This window comes from Rhinatrema bivittatum, chromosome 7 (genome assembly GCF_901001135.1).
Source record: "Rhinatrema bivittatum chromosome 7, aRhiBiv1.1, whole genome shotgun sequence".
Lineage (NCBI taxonomy): Eukaryota > Metazoa > Chordata > Amphibia > Gymnophiona > Rhinatrematidae > Rhinatrema > Rhinatrema bivittatum.
Window position 1 is genome coordinate 275127756 of NC_042621.1, and position 23813 is coordinate 275151568.

At 43.0% G+C, this 23813-nt stretch overlaps 1 protein-coding gene across 3 annotated transcripts in view; it reads left to right on the top strand.

Annotated features, from left to right (window-relative positions):
- SFXN2 (sideroflexin 2) overlaps nucleotides 1–23813 on the top strand; it is a 57995-nt gene that overhangs the window by 27500 nt on the left and 6682 nt on the right. For all 3 annotated transcript variants that reach the window (XM_029610276.1, XM_029610275.1, XM_029610277.1), the window contains exons 7-9: nucleotides 3868–3928; nucleotides 8619–8685; nucleotides 11828–11877. In XM_029610276.1, coding sequence (XP_029466136.1) covers nucleotides 3868–3928; nucleotides 8619–8685; nucleotides 11828–11877 — 178 coding nt within the window. The remainder of the gene's footprint in view (nucleotides 1–3867; nucleotides 3929–8618; nucleotides 8686–11827; nucleotides 11878–23813) is intronic.

Below are 23813 nucleotides of genomic sequence, written 5' to 3' on the forward strand. Positions count from 1 at the left end.
GAACATAAGAAATTGCCATGCTGGGTCAGACCAAGGGTTCATCAAGCCCAGTATCCTGTTTCCAACAGAGGCCAAACCAGGCCACAAGAACCTGGCAAGTACCCAAGCACCAAGAAGATCCCATGCTACTGATGCAATTAATAGCAGTGGCTATTCCCTAAGTCAACTTGATTAATAGCAGTTAATGGACTTCTCCTCCAAGAATTTATCCCAACCTTTTTTGAATCCAGCTACACTAACTGCACTAACCACATCCTCTGGCCATAAATTCCAGAGCTTAATTGTGTGTTGAGTGAAAGAATTGTCTCCGATTAGTCTTAGATGTGCTACTTGCTAACTTCATGGAGTGCCCCCTAGTCCTTCTATTATCCAAAAGTGTAAATAACCGATTTACATCTACTCGTTCAAGACCTTTCATGATTTTAAAGACCTTTATTATATCCCCCCTCAGCCGTCTTTTCTCCAAACTGAACAGCCCTAATCTCTTCAGCCTTTCCTCCTAGGGGAGCTGTTCCATCCCCTTTCTCATTTTGGTTGCCCTCCTCTGTACTTTCTCTATTAAAATCTGCCAGTCTTGCAGTGCACTCAAAGTTCTTAAAAAAAAAAACTATCTGGGTCTTCGCCTGGGGTCATTTTGAGGAGTGTCTGTGTCATTGGAGGCGGTCAAGTCACTGCCGTTTGCTCTGCTTGGGCTATCTGCAATAGGGCTGGGTGCTGCTGCTGCTTCACCTGCTCTTGTAACACCTGCTGCTGGTTAACTTGTGTTTGCAGGGCGTTTTGCAACTGCTGCTGGCCGTTTGCCAGGATTTGTATCACCTGCTCCATCTTTCTTGGAAGAGTAATTGAGAGACCCCAGGAAAAGAAGAAAAAAAAAACCCTCTGCAAGGGTTTTTTTTTTCTTCCTGCTGCAGCTGTGGGTTCTTGCCTATGCTTCCCACTTAGACAAGGGATCCCTCTGCTGCCACCATATGTGGTAGCTCAAGCAATGAGTTGCTTGGTAGCAGTCAGAGGAAACCACAAGTAGACTCTGGTTGTGGCTTGAATGCACTTTTATTTACAGTGGAAAACAAAATGGCAGCAGATCTTTACTTCAGGTATTCCAAAATAGGTAGTGCAAACAAAAATCAAATACTGCAGGCAGTTCACCTTAACCTCAGGCAATGCACAGTCTTTAAACAGAGAGTCTCTACCAACCTTAGACATAACAGGTCTTGGCATGTGCTGGGACTCCACCAGTTCCCCGGGGCCTGTGTTTTCCTCTGGGAAAGAGCTTCTTCCTTTGCCCAGGATTCCCCATGACTCTCTATCTTAAGGGGGACCGGGTGGGATAGCTGTGCCCAGTCCTTTAATGTAAACTGAGGGAGTTTCCTATACACTTCCTCACAGAAGGGAAGATATAGTTAAATTTAGATTACACAAGGGGATCTATATATTGGTGAACTTGTATGCGCTCAATTCTTCACAAGAGCCTTTTACAGAGAGTTTATCAAAGGTTTTAAAACAATTGGCAGAGGGCTATATTACTATTGGGGCAAATTTTAATTTAACCAGATTCCCATATTTGGATAATAATGAAGGGAGTCAACTTCATGCAGTTCACATAGAAAGTGTTTGAAGGCCTTGATGGGAGATTGGGGGCTGATTGATATTTGGCGAATAATACAGCCCACTGATTGCAACTATACATTATATTCTAAGACACACAAGGTCTATTCCAGAATTGAATATTTTGTGGTTGATATATCGTTAGTAAATAATCTGGTGGGGACAGACATAGGATTGATAACATGGTCTGACCATGCCCCAGTTTGGCTGACTTTCACCCCTGGGGAGAAATATGGGGAGACTGTTCTGGAAGCTCAATGAAAGCCTATTGAAGGATCAAGAATATTGTGAATGACTGCAATTGGAGTTAGAAGAATATTAGAGGAATAATGATACTGGGGAAGTATCAGCTGTGAACCTATGGGACTGTATAAAGGCTGCAGCTAGGGGGGAAGGTTATTGCAAGTGCATCTCAAATGAAAAAAACAGAAGGAGCAGATAAGTTGAAGCTGTTACAGGAAATAGGCAGGTTGGAATTATTGCATAGAAGGAGACCATCTTCCCTTATAGGATCTTAATTGGAGTCTTTACGATCTGAGCTCAAGAATCTGAATATGGGTGATATACTTTTCCAACTGGATAAAACAATATTTTGAAAGGCACAATAAAGAGTCACTTATTAACGAAGAAACTGAAAGAATGAAATACCCAGAACCAGATCTTGAAAATTAAAGATAGAACAGGGAATTAAGGTATTAGTGGGCATTTTTCTCAGTTTTATCAAGAGCTGTATGCAAAACAGAGGGACGTTAAACTGGAGGATATAGAGGGTATTTGGAAGCAGTTTCACCCCCACAAGTAGCAGTGGGTCAGCAGAGGAGGTTGAATAAGGAGGTACCTGTGGTGGAGGTACAGCAGGTGATTAAGGAATGGAAAAAAGGAAAATCTCCAGGCATAGATGGCTTCTCTGTAGGCTTTTACAGGTCAGTGTCTTCAGTCATTGCAGTTCCCCTGACAGCTATGTTTAATTTTCTGTGTGGGACCAAGTGGTGATCCCTCAGGCCTGGAGGCACAAATTTAGTCTGATTGCAGCCTGTTAAAAGCACTTCAGTTTATTTGGGTAATTACAGGAAACAAACATTAGTCGACTGTCTTATCTTCAGAACAGTGTACTCATTTTTCAAAGTTTAGTACTGCTCCCCTCAGTACTTACAGCTTCGTCTCAGCTCAGTGATTGGACAGCATTATTCTACAGGAGCTACCTTCCTCCTGGAGACCTGAGCCTGGTCTGACTATCCCCACCTAGGTCCCAGTTATTATTCCTCCCCTGCTGGGCCCTGCCCACAGAGCTCTCTCTCGCAAGAGGAATTAAGGTGGACCAGGCATCTAGCCTGGTCCTGCACAGGTATAAGGGGGGAAATAGGGGCACTCTGTCACATTCTGTTATTGGATAACAATATAGCGGAAGACTCCAGTAGAGCGAGGATTGCTGTAATGGCCAAACCAGGCAGAGATGCGATGCTGTGTGGATCCTATAGACCTTTTTCACTAATTAATTTAGATTTATAGATTTTAGCAAAAATCTTGGCACAGAGGTTTGGGTCCCTTGCTCCTGAGTTGATTCACTTAGATCAGATGAGATTTGTTCCAGGGAGACTAGCATCAGATAACATGCAGAGGGTAACAAATCTAGTTTTGTGTGCCCAACAGCAAAAGTATCCTAACAGCTTTATTTGGAAGGCTCTTGCAGGTTTCTATTTATGTTTATTAGTTTTACATGGTCTGTCTATTTTTGTTTGTTCACGTATTAAATGGTTTTATTATATATGTATTATGCTTTGCTATTTGTTTTTATTATTTGTTTTATATTGTGAATGTTTTATTATGAATGTTATTTTGTAAATCACCTAGTCTTATCCTTAGGCGATTAAGAAACTGTAGTGAAAATCAAGATAATAAAGATAAAGACACTCCAGGGATTTCTGGGAGCTTGAGGGTCTCACCGTCTGCTCCCATAAACTTTCAAATCGCCCCCAATAATTAGATTTGGCCCCGCAGAGGTGTTTCATTTCATCTGTAAAATTCTCCCCAACCCAGTGCTTAGGGAGTGGGTGGGTTGGCAGGATTGGAGTTGTTACATGCACTGGGGCTTTGTTCCTTATTCGGATATCCATTTTTCAAAGGTGAAGAGCTCTGTCTACCAGTGCTTAACTTAAACAAACCTTTCAAAATTAGACACAAAGTGGAAAATGTGCATAATTTTAAATTTACATACATGAAAATAATATTTTGATAACTTTTTTTATTTTTATTTTTTTTTAGGGAGATTCTGAATGGAATTGCTGTTACAGATGAAAATGACAACATATTAGGCTACTCCAGGGTATGCAAAGAAATCTTGTTTATTTTTTAACAATTTTAATTCTGCAGTAATGCATATCATAGTAAACAGAATGCGTAAACAGAAACAATTTAAAAAAATAGAACAAAATACAGTGTGTGCCATACAATACACAAAGCTAATCAAGTTGAATAGCTACTTTATAACATGCAAAATCGTAGTGTTTGTTCTCTGTTTATCTCCCTTCCCAAACTCACAGACTCATTAACCAATTATTAACAAACAAACAGGACCAATAAAGCACAAACTCCCTACTTCCATTCACCAGCTGCCACTTAAATCATGCACACTTTCACCAGCCCTACCATCATGCCATCTTCCAGTGTATGGTGACTTCTCAAAAGGCTCAAACTGAAGAACGCCAGCTACAAAAGGTGCCCCACTTACTTTTTTGCTGATTTAGAAGAGACAGTGCCCGAATCTGACATGCTTTGCTTCACAACTGTTAGCAGCTGATTAAAGAGTAACTTCCATGCCAAGACGTAAGACTCCCTGACGTTGCAGTTTGGACATTTTTTTTTACATTCAGTCTTTCCGATTACATAAATTCTGACATTTAGAGTTGCCACAAATACAAGGGTAGAGTGTGTCTCCTTAGTCCATTTAAGCAAAAGGCACGTGCAAGAAATCAGCAAAGCAAAAGAAAGAAAGAGGTCTGCGTGCCTTGATGAATTTCTGTAGCTCTTCCAGAAGCAGAACCGTACTGTTCTGGAGAAGCGAGACCCCTGTGCTTGTGTGGGGCACATAGTTCATCACCCCCAAAAATCAAAACATTACAGAGTAAGAATCTATGTGATAAAGCACCATACTCCAACTCAACATCAGTAACAATTTGAAATTCAGTCACTCAGTTTCATGTGATAACACTATATCATCGATGCAGGAGTGAAGCAACAGCTTAAATTTCATGTCTGTCATAGATATGTCGATATTTAGCTTATGCAGAGACTTAAAATGTTTATGTTTATCTTTGACTGTAACTTCCATATCGAATACTCTGCTCCAATACTTGCTTAAAGACTCCAAAGTCAACATAGAAAGTGTTACGATTTTGTCTGTTGTGCAGCCTCATCGTACCCCGTTTCAGACCACTATAATGCCTCCCCACCTGCAGGGGCCTCAAGTGAGCTCTGTTAAGAGCTATCCGAGCCATCTGCTCAGTGGCCTCCTGGCTCAGCCTGTCTTACAGCCTCCACTCCACCAGGAGTCCTCAGCGAGCTTGGCCTCCAGCTCTGAGGTGGGGGAGGGGTGATGGGCTAGTCTGGAAAGATTCAAGGAAAGAACATTAGCAGGTAAGAAACCTAATTGTCTTTCCACACCAGATGAACCATAGAAGCAGACTTAAGCAAGAATAAATCTCCCCTAGTTGGCCAACAATATTTTTGGAATGATTACCATTTCCAGAAGGTCACATTGACCCATTAGGGACACAGGAAGGTCCTTCCACATATGTAACTGATTAGATAGTGGAGACTACTTCGGTAATATCGAGTGCATATAAATGGGTAAGATCGCAGGGAATCCAGACACCCAGATACTTATCTGCTGCCTGCTTAAAGGGAAAAGGATCCTGCCCCCCAAAGTCTGGGATGTTTTATCTAAAGACAAAGCCTCTGACTAGTCAAAGGCAATGCCCTTATGCTAGGACTACCAAATACGACATTAAGACCACTGCAAATACTACAGAACACAGCAGCTAGAATACTAACCGGAAAAAGAAGGCGGGACCATATAACTGAAACCCTAGCAGAGTTCCATTGGCTACCAATTGAACACAGAATTAAATACAAAACCCTATGTATCATTCACAAACTAATTTATGATGAGAAATCAGATTGGCTAAACACAGCATTACGGGTGCACAATCCACACAGGAATCTCCGATCAGCAAATAAAGCACTCCTAACCATCCCGTCAGTTAAAACAGCAAGACTGACCCAAGTGAGAGAGAGAGCCCTATCACTAGCAGGACCCATAATCTGGAACACAATGCCTCCAGAGATGAGACTACAAAGTGATCTCAAGACATTCAAGAAAAGTTTAAAAACATGGCTTTTTAAACAAGCTTTTTACAAAGAGACAAAAGAATAGAGAGAAATTATTCAGGAAAAAACAGAAAGGCACAGACACACAGTAAGTAGAACTTTACAATAGATTACTCTATGAACTCTACACCACAACAAACATAACTATAATACTATGTGTGATAAAACCACCCGTGTAAGTACCTTGGTACAACTGGTCATGAACTACTTCGCGAAATGTCTATGTCTAATGATATATTGTAACCGAACCTTTAACGGCACCTGTTAGAATGTACTATAGTACGCTTTTACCCTCATTAAATATGTGCCTACATGTAAACCGTTGCGATGGTATTTAACTTAGCAACGGTATAGAAAAGTTTTTAAATTAAATAAATAATTTTAAGAATGGAATTGTAAAAATGACTTTGGTTACTGGAATGCCAACATCAGGGACCCCAAGAAAAAGCAGAATGTCGTCCACCAATAAAGAAATCTTGATCGCTACAGAACCCACGTTAATACCTTCGCAACCTCCTGGATATTCTCGGCTTACTTGCCAAGAGTTCTACAGCCAGCACAAACATACACCCCCCGCAGCGAGTCGAAACTAGTCGAAATAGATCCATTAATAGGAAGCTGTGCACTAGGGTTAGTGTACGGTATTTTTATCCATGCCAAAAAATTCCCTTGAAACCCAAAATAGTCACGTGCCCAAAATATAAAATCTCACAAGTCAAAAGCTTTCTCTGCATCCCAACTGAATGCCACTGCCCGTCCTGTGCAGCTGTTCATTTCCAGACATGTTTGACCCCAGTTTCTTCAGGGCTACCAGGTTTGGGGGTCATCCCATTTATTCTGTTCGCTAACACTGCTGCTAAGATGTTTAGATTTACATTTATGAAGGAAATAGGATGGTGAGAGCTAACAGCATAAGGTCCTTGTGCTAGGACTTCAAATCAGTGATTGCTTCGTTTCAGAGGAAATAATGCCATGAGATAAAATGTCATTGTATCGTTTCACTAGAGGAGCTGAAATTTGAAACCTGAGGATTTTATAAAATTCCATCCCCAAGCCATCCAGTCCAGACGCCTTACCCAGTTCTCCAGGCCTTGAATAACTTGAAATATCTCAGAATCTCTGATAGGTGCACTAAGCCTGTCAGGCTGTTCTTCATTTTAATGTGGCAAACTAAAATCCTTAAAAATTTCGGCTTGCCCCTCTGCATTGGCTTGCTTCCTACCGTACATCTCCCAAAATGATTCTAAAAACTGACTGATACCCGTCGCAGTGTTCTCAATTGCCCCTAGGTTTTTCCTCAGCCCCTGGATAAAACGCGCATTGTCCTTTCCTGCTCACCAGGTTAACCAAAAGCTTACTAACTATGTATATAGTTTTTATTTTGTAAAAATGTGAAGATTTCACAGCCCTTGGAAACAAATGGTTGAAAGCAGTCCTGTTCTCCCCGCACAGGCCTCTGTAAAATAGTTGCTTCCAAACAGAGCTTCCACAGACATATTTGGACCTCTTCTTTTTGGTTTTAGTGCGGAAGTGCTAATAGTTTGGATGGTTATCTAGAATAGGCCTGATTTTTTTTTTTTTTTTTGGCTTGCACCTCTCTCAGTATAAGGGGTAGGACCTATTTTGAGGGCTTCTAGGCAGGTTCCTATCTATTGGAATCTTACACTTTGAAATTGATCTTGGCATAAAAACCTCCAAAAATGCCAAAGTTTTGGTTTTTCAGATCGCAGTTCTAAAGCTGGAATCCAGCTCGAGATTGATGTCACCTAGAAATCATCCCATCTCTGTTCCTTTTCCTCTCAGAGCTATTTAGATATAAAGTGCCGATAAAATGGTAGGGTTCCTATAGAAGAGAAGCAAAGAGAGATTTGGGTTGTGTTGTACTACAGATGAGGGCAGGAAAGTTGGAGTCCTTCACCCTTCTTGAGATACCTCAAACCTCTTTAAGGTGGAAACATGTCCCTATAGGTTTGGTGGGTACCAGTTGTCCTGGATCACAGACCGAGCTTAAGATCTGCACCAATCGCCAGCGAAAGATTAAAACTAGAGATTTCCCAGCCTCGTTGCATCTGTGAGTGAAGCATTTGGGGGGAGAGCCCTGCTCACGCCTTTGAACTTTCTGAAGGTAATGGTCTTCCCTGAAGCATTGCAATTCAGCTTTTTTTGTGTCATTTTGCCACCACTCGAGCATTCCTCGTGCTCTCTCGCTTCCATATATAAACCCAGCGTTAAAACGATCCGCACGCACGCACACATATATTAAAAAAAAACCTCCAACGCCGACGGCGTCCCTTCCCCTTCCCTCCCACTCTTGTTGGGTACGGTATGGAAACCCAAGAAATCTGTTTCCGTCAAACTCCTGAGCCGGTTTGGGGGCGAGAGTGATGGAATGGAGAAAAAGATCCCCCCCCCCACCCATGAAAAGGCAACTTCACTGTCTGCAGATATAACCAATGAGACCTACAGCCATTAAAAAAAAAAGAAATGAGCGCAGAAAGTTTGAAATCGCCCCGCTAATCCAGTGACGTTACTGCTCCAGATGTGGCTTTACCAGAAAAGTGAGTTGGGTTTTTTTCTCCCCCTCTGCCCAGATCGCAATTGAACAGAATTTGTTTTCTTGCATTTAGAAAGCAGCAGTCAAGGGTATTACTCAAGTCGTAATCTCCCGAGTTGCCATGGCCGCCCCAGGAATGAGTAAGTATCCGAATGACTGATCGGCAGAGCTAGAGCCGGATGAATGGGACAGATGAGGGGGGAGGGGAGAGGGGGGAGTCAGCCTTCAGCCTGCTCTCCCAGGAGCTCCATGATGCTGTGGGGGGGGGGACAGGGCAGTGACGACGCTGCTCGGACGAGTGTGCGGAAATTACAAGGGGGGAGGGGGGCTGCGTGCCACTCCCTGTGGTGAGCTCTAAGAAATATTAGTATGCAGGAAATTTAACAACCAGGGAGTTAGATCAGCTAGAGCCACTGCTGCCCTCCTGTGGTTCAGGCTTCTGCAGGAGTTTTGGGCTGCAAGGAATCCCCCCCCCTCCCCCCGCGCATAATTCTGCATCGGTCCCACAGAAATTAGGCACAGAAAACAGCAGCAATGGCCGTGAAGGCCTACGTAGCCCGGAAAAAAAGGGAAGAAATAGTGTCGATGTCAGCCGGAAGAGAGAGGAGCAGCAGCAGACTGCTCTGTGCAGACCGGAAAAGGTGGGAGAGTCCGCGTTGGTCCCAGCTAGCTGGAAGAGAGGAGCTGCAGTGTTGGCCTAGACCCGCGTTGGCCGAGGCTCGAACGAAAGAGGAAGCCGTGGGGGTCCAGTGGAGCCTAAACAAGAGAGCTACATGGTGTGCTCGGGGGAAGGTAGGAGAGAGATGCCAAAGAGGGGGTGGCAGATAAAGCTAGGGGAGTCTGGCTGGGATGAGGGGGAGAGCTGGAGAGGAATTCAAGTCTATTCAGGGACAGAGAGAATGCTGCGAGTCTTGTTGGGGGGAGGGCAGGGAGAGAGAACTGGGCTAAGGGAGTCTGAGCCTGGGGGAGAGGCAACGAGAGAGAGAGCTGAGAGTCTTCCTGGAGAGAGGGAGAGAGAGAAGGGGAGGGTTTGAGTCTGGTGGGGCAGAGAGAGAAGATGGTGGGGTGGAAGGGATAGGAGAGAGAGGTCAACCCTGGCGGCTGGGGAGGAAGCGAGTGGACTGGGGGATTGACCCGAGGGAGAGGAGAGATTAAGCATGGGGTTGGAGTTCAAGCTATTAAGGGGTAGAGAGCTTGGGAGGATTGTTGATCCTGGAGTGAGTGAGTGAATTATCTGGCCTTATGACAGGAAAATTCTACACACAGTTTTTTTCTGTTTTTGTTTTTTTTAAATCTGCATTCTTGAGTAATAGCTTCTTTTTTTTTTCTGTATTGCATTATAGATTAATTATTACTCAAAGGCAATAATAATATTGTGTTTGAACAAATGAAGTGCACAATATTATAAAATTCTACAGACAATTCCCCCAGGAGTAAGTTCAGGGGTGCCCTCAAACCACAATAAACCCAAACAAAAGCCATCACAGACACAGAGGGTACTGGAAAAGAAATTCTTTGCAAACAAAAATCAGTAAAATTGCCAAGTGGCAAAATGCCAAGGCCCCGACATATATTTCTCAGTGATGCTTCCTCTGGGGTGTCTCCAACATACACTCTACTACAGAAATAAGCTTAGACCTCGGGCTTCAGTCACCAAAACTCTTAATGTGGAAGCTCCCAGCAGCTAAGGAACAGGATTTTAAGGATGACGTACTGGGGTACTGCTGTTCTTTTTAAAAACTAGTGTCCAGCCAGGAAAGTGCCTACAGCAGCCCGGGTGCTAGGGCTGGCCTGTAGCTTGGGCCTGACCGAGCAGACCTCAGCTGATGGGGGGGGAGCAGCTGGCATTTGCATAGAGGAAATGGAAACAGCCAATTGGCCGGTTTGTCTCTTATGCAGGCAGGTTCAGGTAACTGAATTGCCCAATCCCAGCACAGCCATTGTGACCTAGTCAGGGTAGCCACGCCCACTAGCTGATCTAGAACACCTTGAACAGTAAAGACAAGGGCACACTGTTTTTTGGAATAGTTGACTCGCTTCACCTGGCTCTCTGCTGCTCATTTTGCTTCTGTAAAAGCAGGAGATGCTCACTTCATCCTAGTGACTGGCTGTCCCCTCCGCTATCTTTTCAGCTTTCTAATGGAAATCCCTTGGCAGTGCTAAGTAACTAGTTACTAATTCAGTGGTTCCCAAACCTGTCCTGGAGGACCCCCAGCCAGTCGAGTTTTCAGTAAAAATACACAGGAGAAGAGATTTGTATGCACTTCCTCCATAGTATGCAAATTTGATCTCATGAATATTCATTGTGGATATCCTGACTAACTGGGGGTCGCCCAGGGCAGATTTGGTAACCTCTGTACTAATTACTAGAGCTGCTACCTCATCCCAGGTCAACCGAGCAGGCTGATGCAGTCCTGCTTTTGCCCTGGTGAATGAATGGTAAGCTCAGAGCTCCACTTCTATGCATGCAGTGGGGCAAAAGCAGGGCTGGATCAGCTCAATTGTTTGACCTGGTGTGAGGGAACAACCCTACAAATATATTTTTCAGACTTAACACAGCTGATTAACTTTTTTGTTTAGGCAACTTTTTTCCATCCATTTTCCCATCATTTTGCCTTCTCTGTCAAAGAATAGAACATTTCCTGCAATATATACATATTTTTTATAAAAATAGTAACATCTTGAATGATGGGTGCAATTTCTTTATACCTTTTTATTATTATTTTCAAAGACTGCTCAAACCTTAAAACTGCCTGTAAATGAACTGCTGTTTTTAATTTCTGGTCATTAATCTTACACAAAAATTGTAGGAAAAAAATTTGTTTTATTTATACATTTTTAACCATGTATAAAAAGTAGGTTGACATGAGTGTGCCCTTGTTTTTAAGTGGGTCCAAAGTTACTGCAGCTCTGCTTAAACCTTTCAGAAGTTAACATCCCTGACTCCTGGTTAGGACAGGAAGGGCTGGCAGGCATGGTCAGATGGCTTCCGGTACTGCTGGCATAAACTGGCTCTGTTGAGTGGGCCTAGTGTGCTGGAGGGGGAGGGCACCATTGGCCTGCGGGTGTATCTGCTTCCGGTGCTGTCTCTGGATTGGGCCTCTCTGGCCTGTTGTCTTGTAAAAAAAAATAAATAAACAGCTTCTCCCTAGAAGAGAGAGAGAGAAAAAAGACATAACGGGAGCCGATAATTGGGCTTTTTTTTCATATTTTATTAGGCACTTTTGGGGTACAGAAGAGAATTCTTGGTAATGTGACTTTCTCTCCTCTCTCCTCAAATAGTTCTTCTACCAATACTTATGGAAAAACTTGAGTCATTTCCCTTTATGAAAGTAAGTACCTGGTTTAGTTTTTGTTTATCAATTTTAAAAGAAATTTAATTTTGTATCTGCCTTTTAAGGACAGAAGATAGTGTTTTGTTTTGTTTTTTTAATTGTCACTCTTGTGGCCAAAAAACTGAGGTGTGTGTGTGTGTATACAACAAAGGAGAGTCCACACTCGGAACAAATTCAAGTGAGCCTTCAGGTTTACAGATGAACAGTTTCTAACCCTCTACTGTTCCTGGTTTTATATATTTATATATATATATATATATAACATGCCAGGCTTTGCGTGGCTGACTTGTAATAGCGCACATCCTTCCCGGATGACGTCACCCGATCGGTGAATTATTGCATGTCATCATCCAGTGTGAAACCTGACAGCAGTTCCCCTGGACGCTGGACTCAGGGATTCCTCTCGTCCAGTGGATAAGAGGAAAAAGGTTGGACTAAAAAATGTTATGAAATTTGATAAGCCCAATCTGTGCTGAAAGTTTTTTTTTGTTGTTTTTTGTTTTTTTTTTTGCATTAATTTCTTCATGTGAAACATTTCTATTTCAAGCTCTGTTATTTAAAAAGAGCAGGATAGAGTGAGAAGAGCTTGGTTTTCTCTCTCTGTGTAACTTTGCTAATAAAAATGTATTCAGCCTACATCACTACTGCTGCTACTGACTAACGAACACAAATTCCCTTTAGAAAGTCTTTTTTTTTTTTTTTTTAAATTTAATTTTTTTTTTCATCCTTTCACACTTAGATCTCTGCAGGCCCTGTTCCCCACCTGCCACAGGGACTGCCTGGACAGTGCCAGTAACCTTTAGCAGCCCTAGGAATAGAAGGCAGCCTCCTCAGAGGTGCACTCTCAGTAGCACTAGCTGGCTGAGAGGGCCTGTGTGCGCTACCTCTGCAGCACACTCAGGCCAGCCTGCTTTTTCAGATGTGGGATCCAAACCCAGATTCTCTGCACTGTGACTTGAGCTATGGGGTCAGCCCCTGAAAGTCTCTTTCCTTCTTACCCTTTTGTTTTTAGTTTCCACCACTAGAGGGCGCTCCTTGCATGTTTTTCCCTCACTAACCTGGGGTTAACCTCTCACATACAAACACAAAGTGCATCATTGCATCCTTCCTCATTCTCACACGCTCAGAATTTTCTGGCATGCAACAAGCTTTGAGAGATTTTTTTCAAATCCAAATTTGGTAACAGTATGTGGAAAGGTGTCTCAGCCGTGACTGGATCTGAGAATTTCTGGTTTCGGAAAATCATTACATATAGTTTGTGTGTTTCAGGTCCACTCTGAGCATGCGCTGGAGGGTCATGAATTGTGCCTTTTGCAATTAGCGAGTGTGGTGTCCCTCCAGGGCATGTGCAGAACAGATGTCAGGGTCCAGGGGAACGGTGGCAGACATAGCATCATCTGAAATTTTGGGATTGCTGAGGAGCTGCTCGGCTTGCCCTGCGGTAAGGGGAAGGGGCTGGGTTACATGCATTCCTTTTTTTCAGAAGTCAACTGAAGGGCAGTGGGGGGGACGGGACATGACCATTGTTTTTTGAGATGGAAGGAGGGGGGGGGGGGCACTTATAAGAACCATGGTATTGTACGCTGTGTTTTGACTTTTTTTTTTTTTTTTTACCAGCAAAACATACCTTGCGGACATTATTTGCCTTGTCTGCCCCTTCTCATTTCCTGCAGCAGTACCAAAGATCCCACTTCTTAATCTACTGCTGCTAGCCCTGTATAAAAAGATTGAAAATACAGGCCCAGCCCTGTGGTGCTTGAAGTCTAGTCAGGACAAACAGAATTGAGGGCAAGGGTTTGTTTTAGTGGCACAGGAAACTCTGCTTTCTAAACGAGAGAGCAGGCAGTAGGAGGGGGGTGTGGCTTGCAGAACTCTGCTTCTGAAACCAAGTTTCGCTCTTCTAGTAACTGAGGTGAGTTGCTTGCACATATAGCGCCTATAGATGGAGTGTAGTTTAAGCGGAGAATGATTCACTTGGGGAAAAATAATCTCAACTACAGGTATACAATGTTAGGTTCTGTGTTAGGAGTCACCACCCAGGAAACGGTGGTGGTCAGGGTGACAGGCATAGCAGGATTTAAAAGAGGTTTGGACAAGTTCCTGAAGAAAAGTTCATAAAATATTATTAGCCAGGTAGATTTGGAAAAACCATAGCTTATCACTGGGATTGAGCAACGAGAATCAGATCTACCTTTTGGGATCTGCTGTGTACTTGTGACTTGAACGGGCCATTGTCTGACATAGGATGCCAGGCTCGAGGGACCTTGGTCTAACCCAGCATGGCAGGTCTTATGTTCTTATGAAGACTGACCAGCATTTTTCTGTCTCCTTCTTCCCCTTTGTCCCCTTATTAAAACAGATGGTTAGGTCACAGTAGAAATCTGTAGAAGAAACTTAATCAGTCTGGCTTTTCCCATGTTTCCCCACCATTAAGGATCCTCTGTGTTTGGCCCATGATTCCTTGAATTTTGTTATCCATTTTTGCTTCCCCATCACCTCCACTGGGAGGCTCTATAAGACATCCACCCTGCCCGGCCTCCCGTGTATGAAGATGGAGTGAGCAGCCACTTAAGTCTAAGAAGGATTCCCCTGCACTGCTTTCTATTCTCATATTGTGGTCTTGCTGCAGGTAGTTCTTTACAGAATGTGCGTTCATCTGCAAGGCATTATAAGGAAATGGTATACACAAAGTACAAGAGGGAGGAGGATTTGGATGTCTGTATGGATGGGTGAAGGTGCATTTCCCAGCCGCAAAATGAAATTTTAGTCCAGTGCTCTTCCTCTTCTTCAGCACAGAGGGCAGAAATTTGAAGCAGTTTAAAAGACAATTACACCATTTCCTGACAGACTAATGGAGAAATTTAGTTTGCCTATTAATTTTCTTTTCTTGAATCCTACTAGATTAGTCCAAATGCGTGGATTTATGCCATCCTGCCAGCAGATGGTGACAGAGAACTATAAATTTTTAGTGACATCATCACTGCTATAAGGGGTCAAGCAGCACAAGCACCTACCAGTATTCTTATGTCAAAGCAATGGAGTGGTAAAAACTCCTAAGAAAAATTAACTCCAAAATAACTTTGAAAAGGGAGGAGACCTTCCAACAGCAAACATCCTCTCAGGATTCCAACAGGAAAAGGAGAGAAGAAGAAAGAAATAGACTCTAGAAAAAAAGACATTGAGCATTCCCAGTCTCTCAACAAAAACAAAGTGAAAGCTTATGAAAGGCTCAAGAGGCTCTGAAATCAAGAACAAACTAAATTGCAGCCACTAACTTCCCCGGAGGATCCTGGACTGGTTTGCAGGATTCCAAGAAAGAAAATTAACAAGTAAGACTCCTTCTTTGTCATCCTGCTAGACCAGTCCATACACATGGGAAGTACCCAAGCTCATTTGAATGCAGGTGAGACAGGGCTGATCTGACAAACACAGCATCGCCCCTGGCTATCACATCTAGCTCGTAATGCTTAGTGAATGACTGGAAGGAAGACCAAATGGTCACCTTATAAATATCCTCTAGAGCAGTTGCTGAATATTCCTCCCAAGAAGAAACCTGATCCCTCGTAGAATGAGCACAGAGTCTCCAGAGCCTGCTGACCCTTCAGCAAATATGCTGAGGAGATAATCTCTTTAATCTATCTTGACAAAGAAGATTTTGAAGATACCTCTCCATTGCAAGATCCACCAAATAAACTAAACAGCCTATCAGATGTCCTAAAAGGATTCGTCATCTCAAAATATGAGAAGAATGTGATCCACATCCAAAAGCCAGAGTGATCTATCCCTACCATGACATTCCCTTGTTGAGAGCCAAAGAAGAGAAATAGTTTGGTTTAAAGAAACCAACTCTTTGCAAAATAAGGTCTATAATTCTAAAATAGACCTGGCTAAGTATAATGGCCACTAAAAAATGTCTTTAAGAAAAGATTCTTCACAACACATGCTTAAGAGACTCTAAGGGAAGAACCAATCAGAGCACTAAGAACTAGATTAAGATCCCATTGGAGAACTAGGACCTTAAAGGGAGGAAGAATATGTTTAACTCCACAATGGAAGTGAGACATATATGGGTGGGAAACCACCAAGGCCCAATGAATTCAACCCTGTAACAGGATGGCAAGGACGGCCTACATTTGTCTGTGACAGGAAAGAGGATGCTAAGTGACAAATTCAGATCATATGTTGTCAGGCATTTAAACTAGGAAGCAGGGGTTGCAGGAGGTGGCCAGAGAAATTGGTATGTTACCCTCAAGAAATACAGGAAGTGAGAAGAGAAAGTAACAAAATGAATCAGTTCAAAAAAACAGAAAAAAGAAACTGGGAAGAGCAGCTAGAAAACTATGACCACAAATGCTCGTAGTCTTGAGCAATAAAATCCCACACCTGCAGGCCCTAATGGTAGAGGTGGAATTTGACATTGATGCTATTACAGAGACATGGTTCACTGAGTCTCATGATTGGGATACTGCCAGCCCAGGCAATAACTTTTTAAGGAAGGACATAGAGGACAGAATAGGGAGAGGAATAGCTCTTTATGCCAAAAACAGTATCCAAGCAACTGAATTGCAAGGGACATGGGATAAAGAAGAAAATTATGACCATTCTAAAAAAAAGAAGATGGTGCTTCCATTTTTACTGGTGTGATCTACAGGCCTCCTATTAAAACTGAAGAACTGTACAGAAATCTGATCAAGGACATCCAAAAGGTGGGAAAGAAGAGAAGTGTTGCTCATTGGAGATTTTAATCTCCTAGATGTGGATTGGAGCATCCCTTCTGCGAAATCTAAAAAAAAAAGTAGAGAGATAAGTGGATGCCCTTCAAGGTGCTCTGCTCAACAAATGGTAATGGAACCCATGAGGGAGGGTGTGATCCTCGATCTAGTGCTCACTAAAAGGGATAGTGTGTCTGATGTTCAGTTAGGGCAGGGGTCAGGAACCTATGGCTTGGGAGCCAGATATGGCTCTTTTGATAGCTGCATCTAGCTCACAGACAAATCTTTAATAAAAAAGTAAAAATCTAACAAAATCCCCCACCCTCCTGATGCCCCCCAAGACCTCCAAAATTAATTTACTACAACCCCCACCCTCCTGACGCCCCCCAAGACCTCCAAAATTAATTTACTACAACCCCCACCCTCCTGACCTCCCCCAAGACCTGCCAAAAGTCCCTGGTGGTCCAGGAGCGGTCCAGGAGCAATCTCCTGGACTTGGGCTGTCGGCTGCCAGTAGTCAAAATGGCGCCGACGGCCCTTTGCCCTCACTATGTCAGTGGGGTCGACCAATGGCGGCGGTAGCCCCTGTGACATAGTAAGGGCAAAGGGCCGTCGGCTGCCAGTAATCAAAATGGCGTCGACGGCCCTTTGCCCTTACTATGTCACTGGGGCTACCGCCGCCATTGGTCGACCCCAGTGACATAGTGAGGGCAAAGGGCCGTCGGCGCCATTTTGACTACTGGCAGCCGACAGGCCAAGTCCAGGAGATCGCTCCCGGACCCCCGCTGGACCACCAGGGACTTTGGCAGGTCTTGGGGGGCGTCAGGAGGGTGGGGGGTTGTAGTAAATTAATTTTGGAGGTCTTGGGGGGCATCAGGAGGGTGGGGGTTTTTGTTAGATTTTTACTTTTTTATTAAAGATTTGTCTGCGATCCCTGGACCCCCACTGGACCACCAGGGACTTTTGGCAGGTCTTGGGGAGGGGGGTCAGGAGGGTGGGGGTTGTAGTAAATTAATTTGGTAGGTCTTGGGGGAGTCAGGAGAGTAGGGGGTTGTAGTAAATTAATTTGGTAGGTCTTGGGGGAGTCAGGAGGGTGGGGGGTTGTAGTTAGTATGGCTCTCACGGAATTACATTTTAAAATATGTGGTGTTCATGGCTCTCTCAGCCAAAAAGGTTCCAGACCCCTGAGTTAGGGGCTCACCTGAACACCAGTGATCATCAAATGGTATGGTTCAATATCGCAAACAGGATACAGAGAAATCACACAAAGACCCGAATTTTGAATTTCACAAATACAGACTTTATCAAAATGGGGATGTACCTGGAGGAAGAACTGGAAGACTGGGATAAAATGAGTGAAGCGGAATAACAGTGGGCCAAGTTAAAAGGAGCTATTACAAAGGCAACAAATGTATATGTTAGGAAAGTAAACAAGAGCAGAGGAAAAAGAAACCGGTCTCTTTCTGAAAGGAGATGGCTGAAAAAATTAAGGCAAAAAAACCAATTTTCAACAAGTATAAAGGATCCCAAAAAAAGAAGCACAAGGAAGAATATCTGTTAAAACTGAGGGAGACTAAGAAAGTAAACAGGAAAGCAGATGGTCAAGTGGAAGAAAGGATTGCTAAAGAGGTAAAGCAAGTTGACAAAACATTTTTCAGATATATCAGAGAAAGAAGGGAGGCCCAAAATGGTATAGTGAAATTGAAAGGTGACGAGGAGCACTGTGTGGAGACAGATGAAGAAATGGCGGAAATATTTTTAAAAAAATACTTCAGTTCAGTGTTCACTAAAGAAGATCCTGGAAAAGGACCGTTGCTGGTTAACAAGACCATAGTTGGGGATGGAGTAGATGAAACTCAGTTTATAGAAGAGAATGTATGAGGAAAAACTAGGAAAACTGAAAGTGGACACGGCTACTGAGCCCTGATGAGGTTCATCCCAGGATACTGAGGGAGCTCAGAGATGTGGTGGTTGGTCTGCTGATTGACCTGTTCAACAGATCCCTGGAAACGGGAGTGGTGTCGTGTGATTGGAGAAGAGCGGTGGTGGTCCCGTTTCACAAGAGTGGTAGCAGAGAGGAGGCTGGAAACTATAGGCTGTTTAGCCTCACCTCTGTAGTGGGAAAATTAATAGAGACTCTGCTGAAGGAAAAGATAATGAACTATCTACAATCAGGAGGATTGCTGGACCCGAAGCAGCATGGTTTCACCAGGGGAAGGGCCAGTTAGACAAATCTGATTGGTTTTATTTTGGTTGGGTGACTAAAGAATTGGATCGAGGAAGAGCACCCGATGTGATCTACTTGGATTTCAGCAAAGCTTATGAATAAAATGAGAAGCTTGGAAGTGAGTGTCAAGGTGGTGGCATGGACTACAAACTGGTTGACGGATAGAAGACAGCAAGTAATGGTAAATGGAACCTACTCTGAAGAAAGAATGTTAAGGGAGGTGCCACAAGTATCGGTGTTGGGACTGGTTCTGTTCAATATCTTTGCATGACATTGCGGAAGTAATAGAAGGTAAAGTTTGTTTATTTGTGGATGATACTAAGATCTGCAACAGAGTGTGCATGCTGGAAGGAGTAGAGAGAATGAAATGTATTTAAGAAAATTTGAACATTAATCAAAGATATGGCAGGTGGGATTCAGTGCCAAGAAGTGCAGAGTCATGCACCTGGGGTGCGGTAATCCAAAAGAGCTGTATGTGTTAGGGGGTGAAAGATTGCTTTGCATGGACAAAGAGAGGGACCTTGGGCTGATAATGTCTAGTGATCTGAAGACAGCGAAGCAATGTGACAAGGCGATAGCTAAAGGCAGAATATTGCTGGGCTGCATAGAGAGAGGAATAACCAGTAAGAAAAAGGAGATGATAATCCCTTTATACAGGTCCTTGGTATGACCTCACCTGGAGTACAGTGTTCAGTTCGGGAGACCGTATCTCAAAAGGGACATAGACCGTCCAGAGAAGGGCAACCAAAATAAGAAGTCTCCATCAAATGATTTATGAGGAGAAGCCGAAGGACCTAAATATGTATACCCTGGAAGAGAGGAAGTGCATGGGAGATAAGATACAGACCTTCAGATACCTGAAAGGTTTTAATGATGCACAAATGTCAAACCTTTTCCATTGGAAAGGAAATAGTAGAACTAGGAGTCACGAAATTAAACTTCAGAGAGAACAACTCAGAACTAACGTCAGGAAATATTTCTTCACAGAATGCCCTTCCGGAGGAAGAGGTAAAGACAAAAACAGTCAAAGATTTCAAAGGGGCATGGGGAAAAACACTGTGGATCCCTAAAGGCTAGAGGACAAATAAGGAAAAGAGTGCATGGAGGGTAACCCGCTCAGTGCGACAGGTACTATCTTTATCAGAAGCATGGAGATTGCTATCATCAACCAATAAGCCTTGATACTTTTGATAGAACTGCAACAATCGCTCTCCACTTTGACGGCGGGGGGAAAAAGGGGAATTGGATTCAGATAGAAATCAATGCGGGCCCCGACTTTTACAGTCTGGGAGTACTGATATGCAGACATAAGGGAGAAGCACAGGACTGCTTCTGCGATCAAGTTCAAAAGCAAAACAAGTCAACAATGCCAGAATTTTCAGGAAGTCTCCTCACCCATTAAAATTTTGCTAGCAGTAATTTTTTATGAGTTTTGACTGTTGCTTGGTTTTTGTTTGTAAATATTACTACCCTTATCATAAGGATTGGGGGTAACTGCATGGACTACCCTTAAGAAAAACCTGCAGGGCATGGTAAATATTACCATGGGAAGCTTGCTGGGCAGACTGGAAGTCCTTTTCTGCCGTCATTACTATGTTAGGATATAGATGCCACTTGAACTCCCAGGGAATTAAAGGCTAACCCCCTTGTCTAAACTCTTCTGGAGGAAGGACAGAATGATTGGAATATCCACTTACCAGAGCAAAAGCAGACAGATCGTTGCAACAGTCCTCCAAGTTGCCAAAGCTGAACATAAGCCAATGAAGTGGAATTCTTAGAGGCCTTCCGCAAAGTAGGGATCATTTTAGAAGAATGCTCCTTCCTGCATGAATGAACCCTTTCTTGGGTCAGGTCATAAGACAGAGAATGGTGCTGGATCCTTCATTAGGACCAAGCCTTGGTGTAACAAGCTATAAGTGACGGGCAGATGAAGAGGGGCACCGACCTGCAAACTCAGCAGACCCACATACCAAGGTCATCTTAGCCAATCCATAGCCACTAGAATGACTAGCATGTGTCCTCTTTCTTATCACAAAATAAGAAGCTATCTCAGTTACAAGATTTTATCAAAGAACAAAATATTTTAGATAGATATTTATCAATTTGGTTTTAGGAAAGCATATAATACTGAGACCCTTTTACTATCAAATTTTGATTTGTTTAGGCGTGGCTTTGACAGTGGAAAACACTTTGATAATGTTGATAAATATGTTCCAGAATCAGGTTAATATTGGAAAGCACAGTATTTAGCACTTGTAACATCATTACAGGGTTTTATTTTTTTGTTGACTTATGTTTTATGTATTAGGTTTAAATTTTGTATATTTGTTTTATGTATTTTGATTCCTTTTTATTATGAGATTTAATATTTTAAGGGTTTAATTGTAATCTTTTTAGATGTTGTGCGATGATGTGGGATATAACTTTAATAAATAAATAATGGAGCTTGTGCTTCGGCCATGGCTGTATCAAGGCATCACTTCCATTGGAACCCCATTCCTTCTGGCAACTGAAGAATCTGTTAGCTTTGAGTTCTTGCAAGTTGCCACCTGGTCCATGTGAGGGAAGCCCCACCAGTCTACTATCCTTTGAAAGTCTGCCTGGGTGAGCTCTTCGGGGTCCAACGTATTCCTGCTGAGGAAGGAGGCCAGACGTTTTCTGGACATTCCTGCAGTGTGAGTTGCCGAGAGTTGTAAAAAGTTCAGCCCTGCCCACTGGAACGGTTGGCTTGCTTCTTGGACCACCATTGAGCTCAGAGTGCCTCCCCCCCCCCCACTAATATAAGCTATTGCTGTAGCATTGTCCAAGAGCACCCGAACTGCCATTCCCTTCATTAAGGATAAGAACATAAGAAATTGCCATGTTGGGTCAGACCAAGAGTCCATCAAGCCCACCATCCTGTTTCCAACAGAGACCAAACCAGGCCACAAGAACCTGGCAATTACCCAAACACTAAGAAGATCCCATGCTACTGATGCAATTAATAGCAGTGGCTATTCCCTAAGTAAACTTGATTAATAGCAGTTAATGGACTTCTCCTCCAAGAACTTATCCAAACCTTTTTTTGAACCTAGCTACACTAACTGCACTATCCACATCCTCTGGCAACAAATTCCAGAGCTTTATTGTGCATTGAGTGAAAAAGAATTTCCTCCGATTAGTCTTAAATGTGCTACTTGCTAACTTCATGGAATGCCCCCTAGTTCTTCTATTATTCGAAAGTGTAAATAACCAAGTCACATCTACTCGTTCAAGACCTCTCATGATCTTAAAGACCTCTATCATATCCCCCCCTCTGCCGTCTCTTCTCCAAGTGTAAGAGCTAACCAGATAGCCCCGTTTCCAACATGTTTATGGATCATGAAGCTCCCAGGTTCTCACACTCAGTTTCTCAATAGTATCTTTAGAACTTGAATAAAGTCATAGTCACTTAATCAAAAAGTGTAGGCGAATTGTGATTTTACTTGCAAATTTACAAAAATATAAAATATGAGAGACTGATGACTGCATTTCCCCGCAGCACGAATGCTGTCAAGATGCATTGTTTGAGATCTCGCAATACGTATGTAAATAAGTTACATGCGTTTATAGTGATCCTGAGTACTGGATTGATTTGAGTAGTTTAACAAGATATTCGACCTGCCGAGTGTTGAAAAGTACTATGCAAAATCAAAACTATGTCCATTCCTGTTGTACATTCTTAACCTTTACAGCTGCACCTTTCAGTTTTTTTTCTGCTTTCCTCATTTTATCAATCTCCCTTTTAAAAGTTTAATGCTAGATGTATGGATTAGTTATTGTCCCCCCTTCCAGCTATTAAGTCAAATTTGATCATGTTGTGATCACTACTGCCAAGTGGCCCCAACACCATTAGCTCTCTCACCAAATCCTGTGTTCCACTAATAATTAGATCTAAAATGGCTCCCTCTCTTGTAGGTTACTGAACCAATTGCTCTATAAAGCAGTCGTTTATTGCATCCAGGAACTTTACCTCTCTAGCATGTCCTGATGTTACATTGAGTCTGATGTTCCAGTCAGTACTGGGGTAATTGAAATCTCCCATTATTAGCCTGCTACCAAAAATTTGTTCGCTTTCCTAATTTCTCTTAGTATTTCATCGTCTGATCATTTTGGCCAAATGGAAGTTAGTATATCCCTATCGCTGTACTCTTCCCCAACACACATGGGATTTTTACTCATAAGGATTCTACTGTGTATTTAGTCTCCTGCAAGATCTTTATCCTGTTTCGTTTTACCATCCTGAACTTAAAGTGCCACCACGCCCTCCCCCCGCCCAAGTTGATCCTCCCTATCACTGCGATATAATTTGTGCCCTAGTATAGTACTGTCCCATTGATTATCCTCCTTCCACCAGGTCTCTGAGATGCCAATTATGTCTACCTCTTCATTCAGTGCTATACATTCTCTCTCTCCCATCTTACTTTTTAGTTTTCTGGCATTGGCATACAGACATTTCAAAGTGTGTTTTTTGTTTATATTCACAACCTGCTGAGCAGGTGGCATGGATAGTTTGGAATCTTTTAACTCAGATGACTCTTTACTTATAGGCACATGGACTACTTTTGCTTTTATTGGAACCTCTGTGCCTTCTCTCTATTTCGTTAGTATCTTTTGAAGATTCCTCCAAAGCATGCGCTGCTGAGCAACTCTTGGCTTTCCCCCTTGTTCTAGCTTAAAAGCTGCTCTATCTCCTTTTTAAAGATTTGCACCAGCAGCCTGGTTCCACCCTGGTTAAGGTGGAGCCTGCCCTTTCAGAAAAGGCTCTTCATCCCCAAACGTTTACCCAGCTCCTTACAAAACTGATTCCTCTTCCCTGCACAAAATGTCAGGAGCTACCACTCCCAGAATGCTTTGGGATAAAAAGTGTAAAACCGGGCCTGTTTATGACATGGAGGCTGGGTAGTTTCCTTGCATCTTTCTCCTTATGCTGGAGCTCTGGGGAGCCTCCTTTGCAATACTAGAAAAAGATGGCA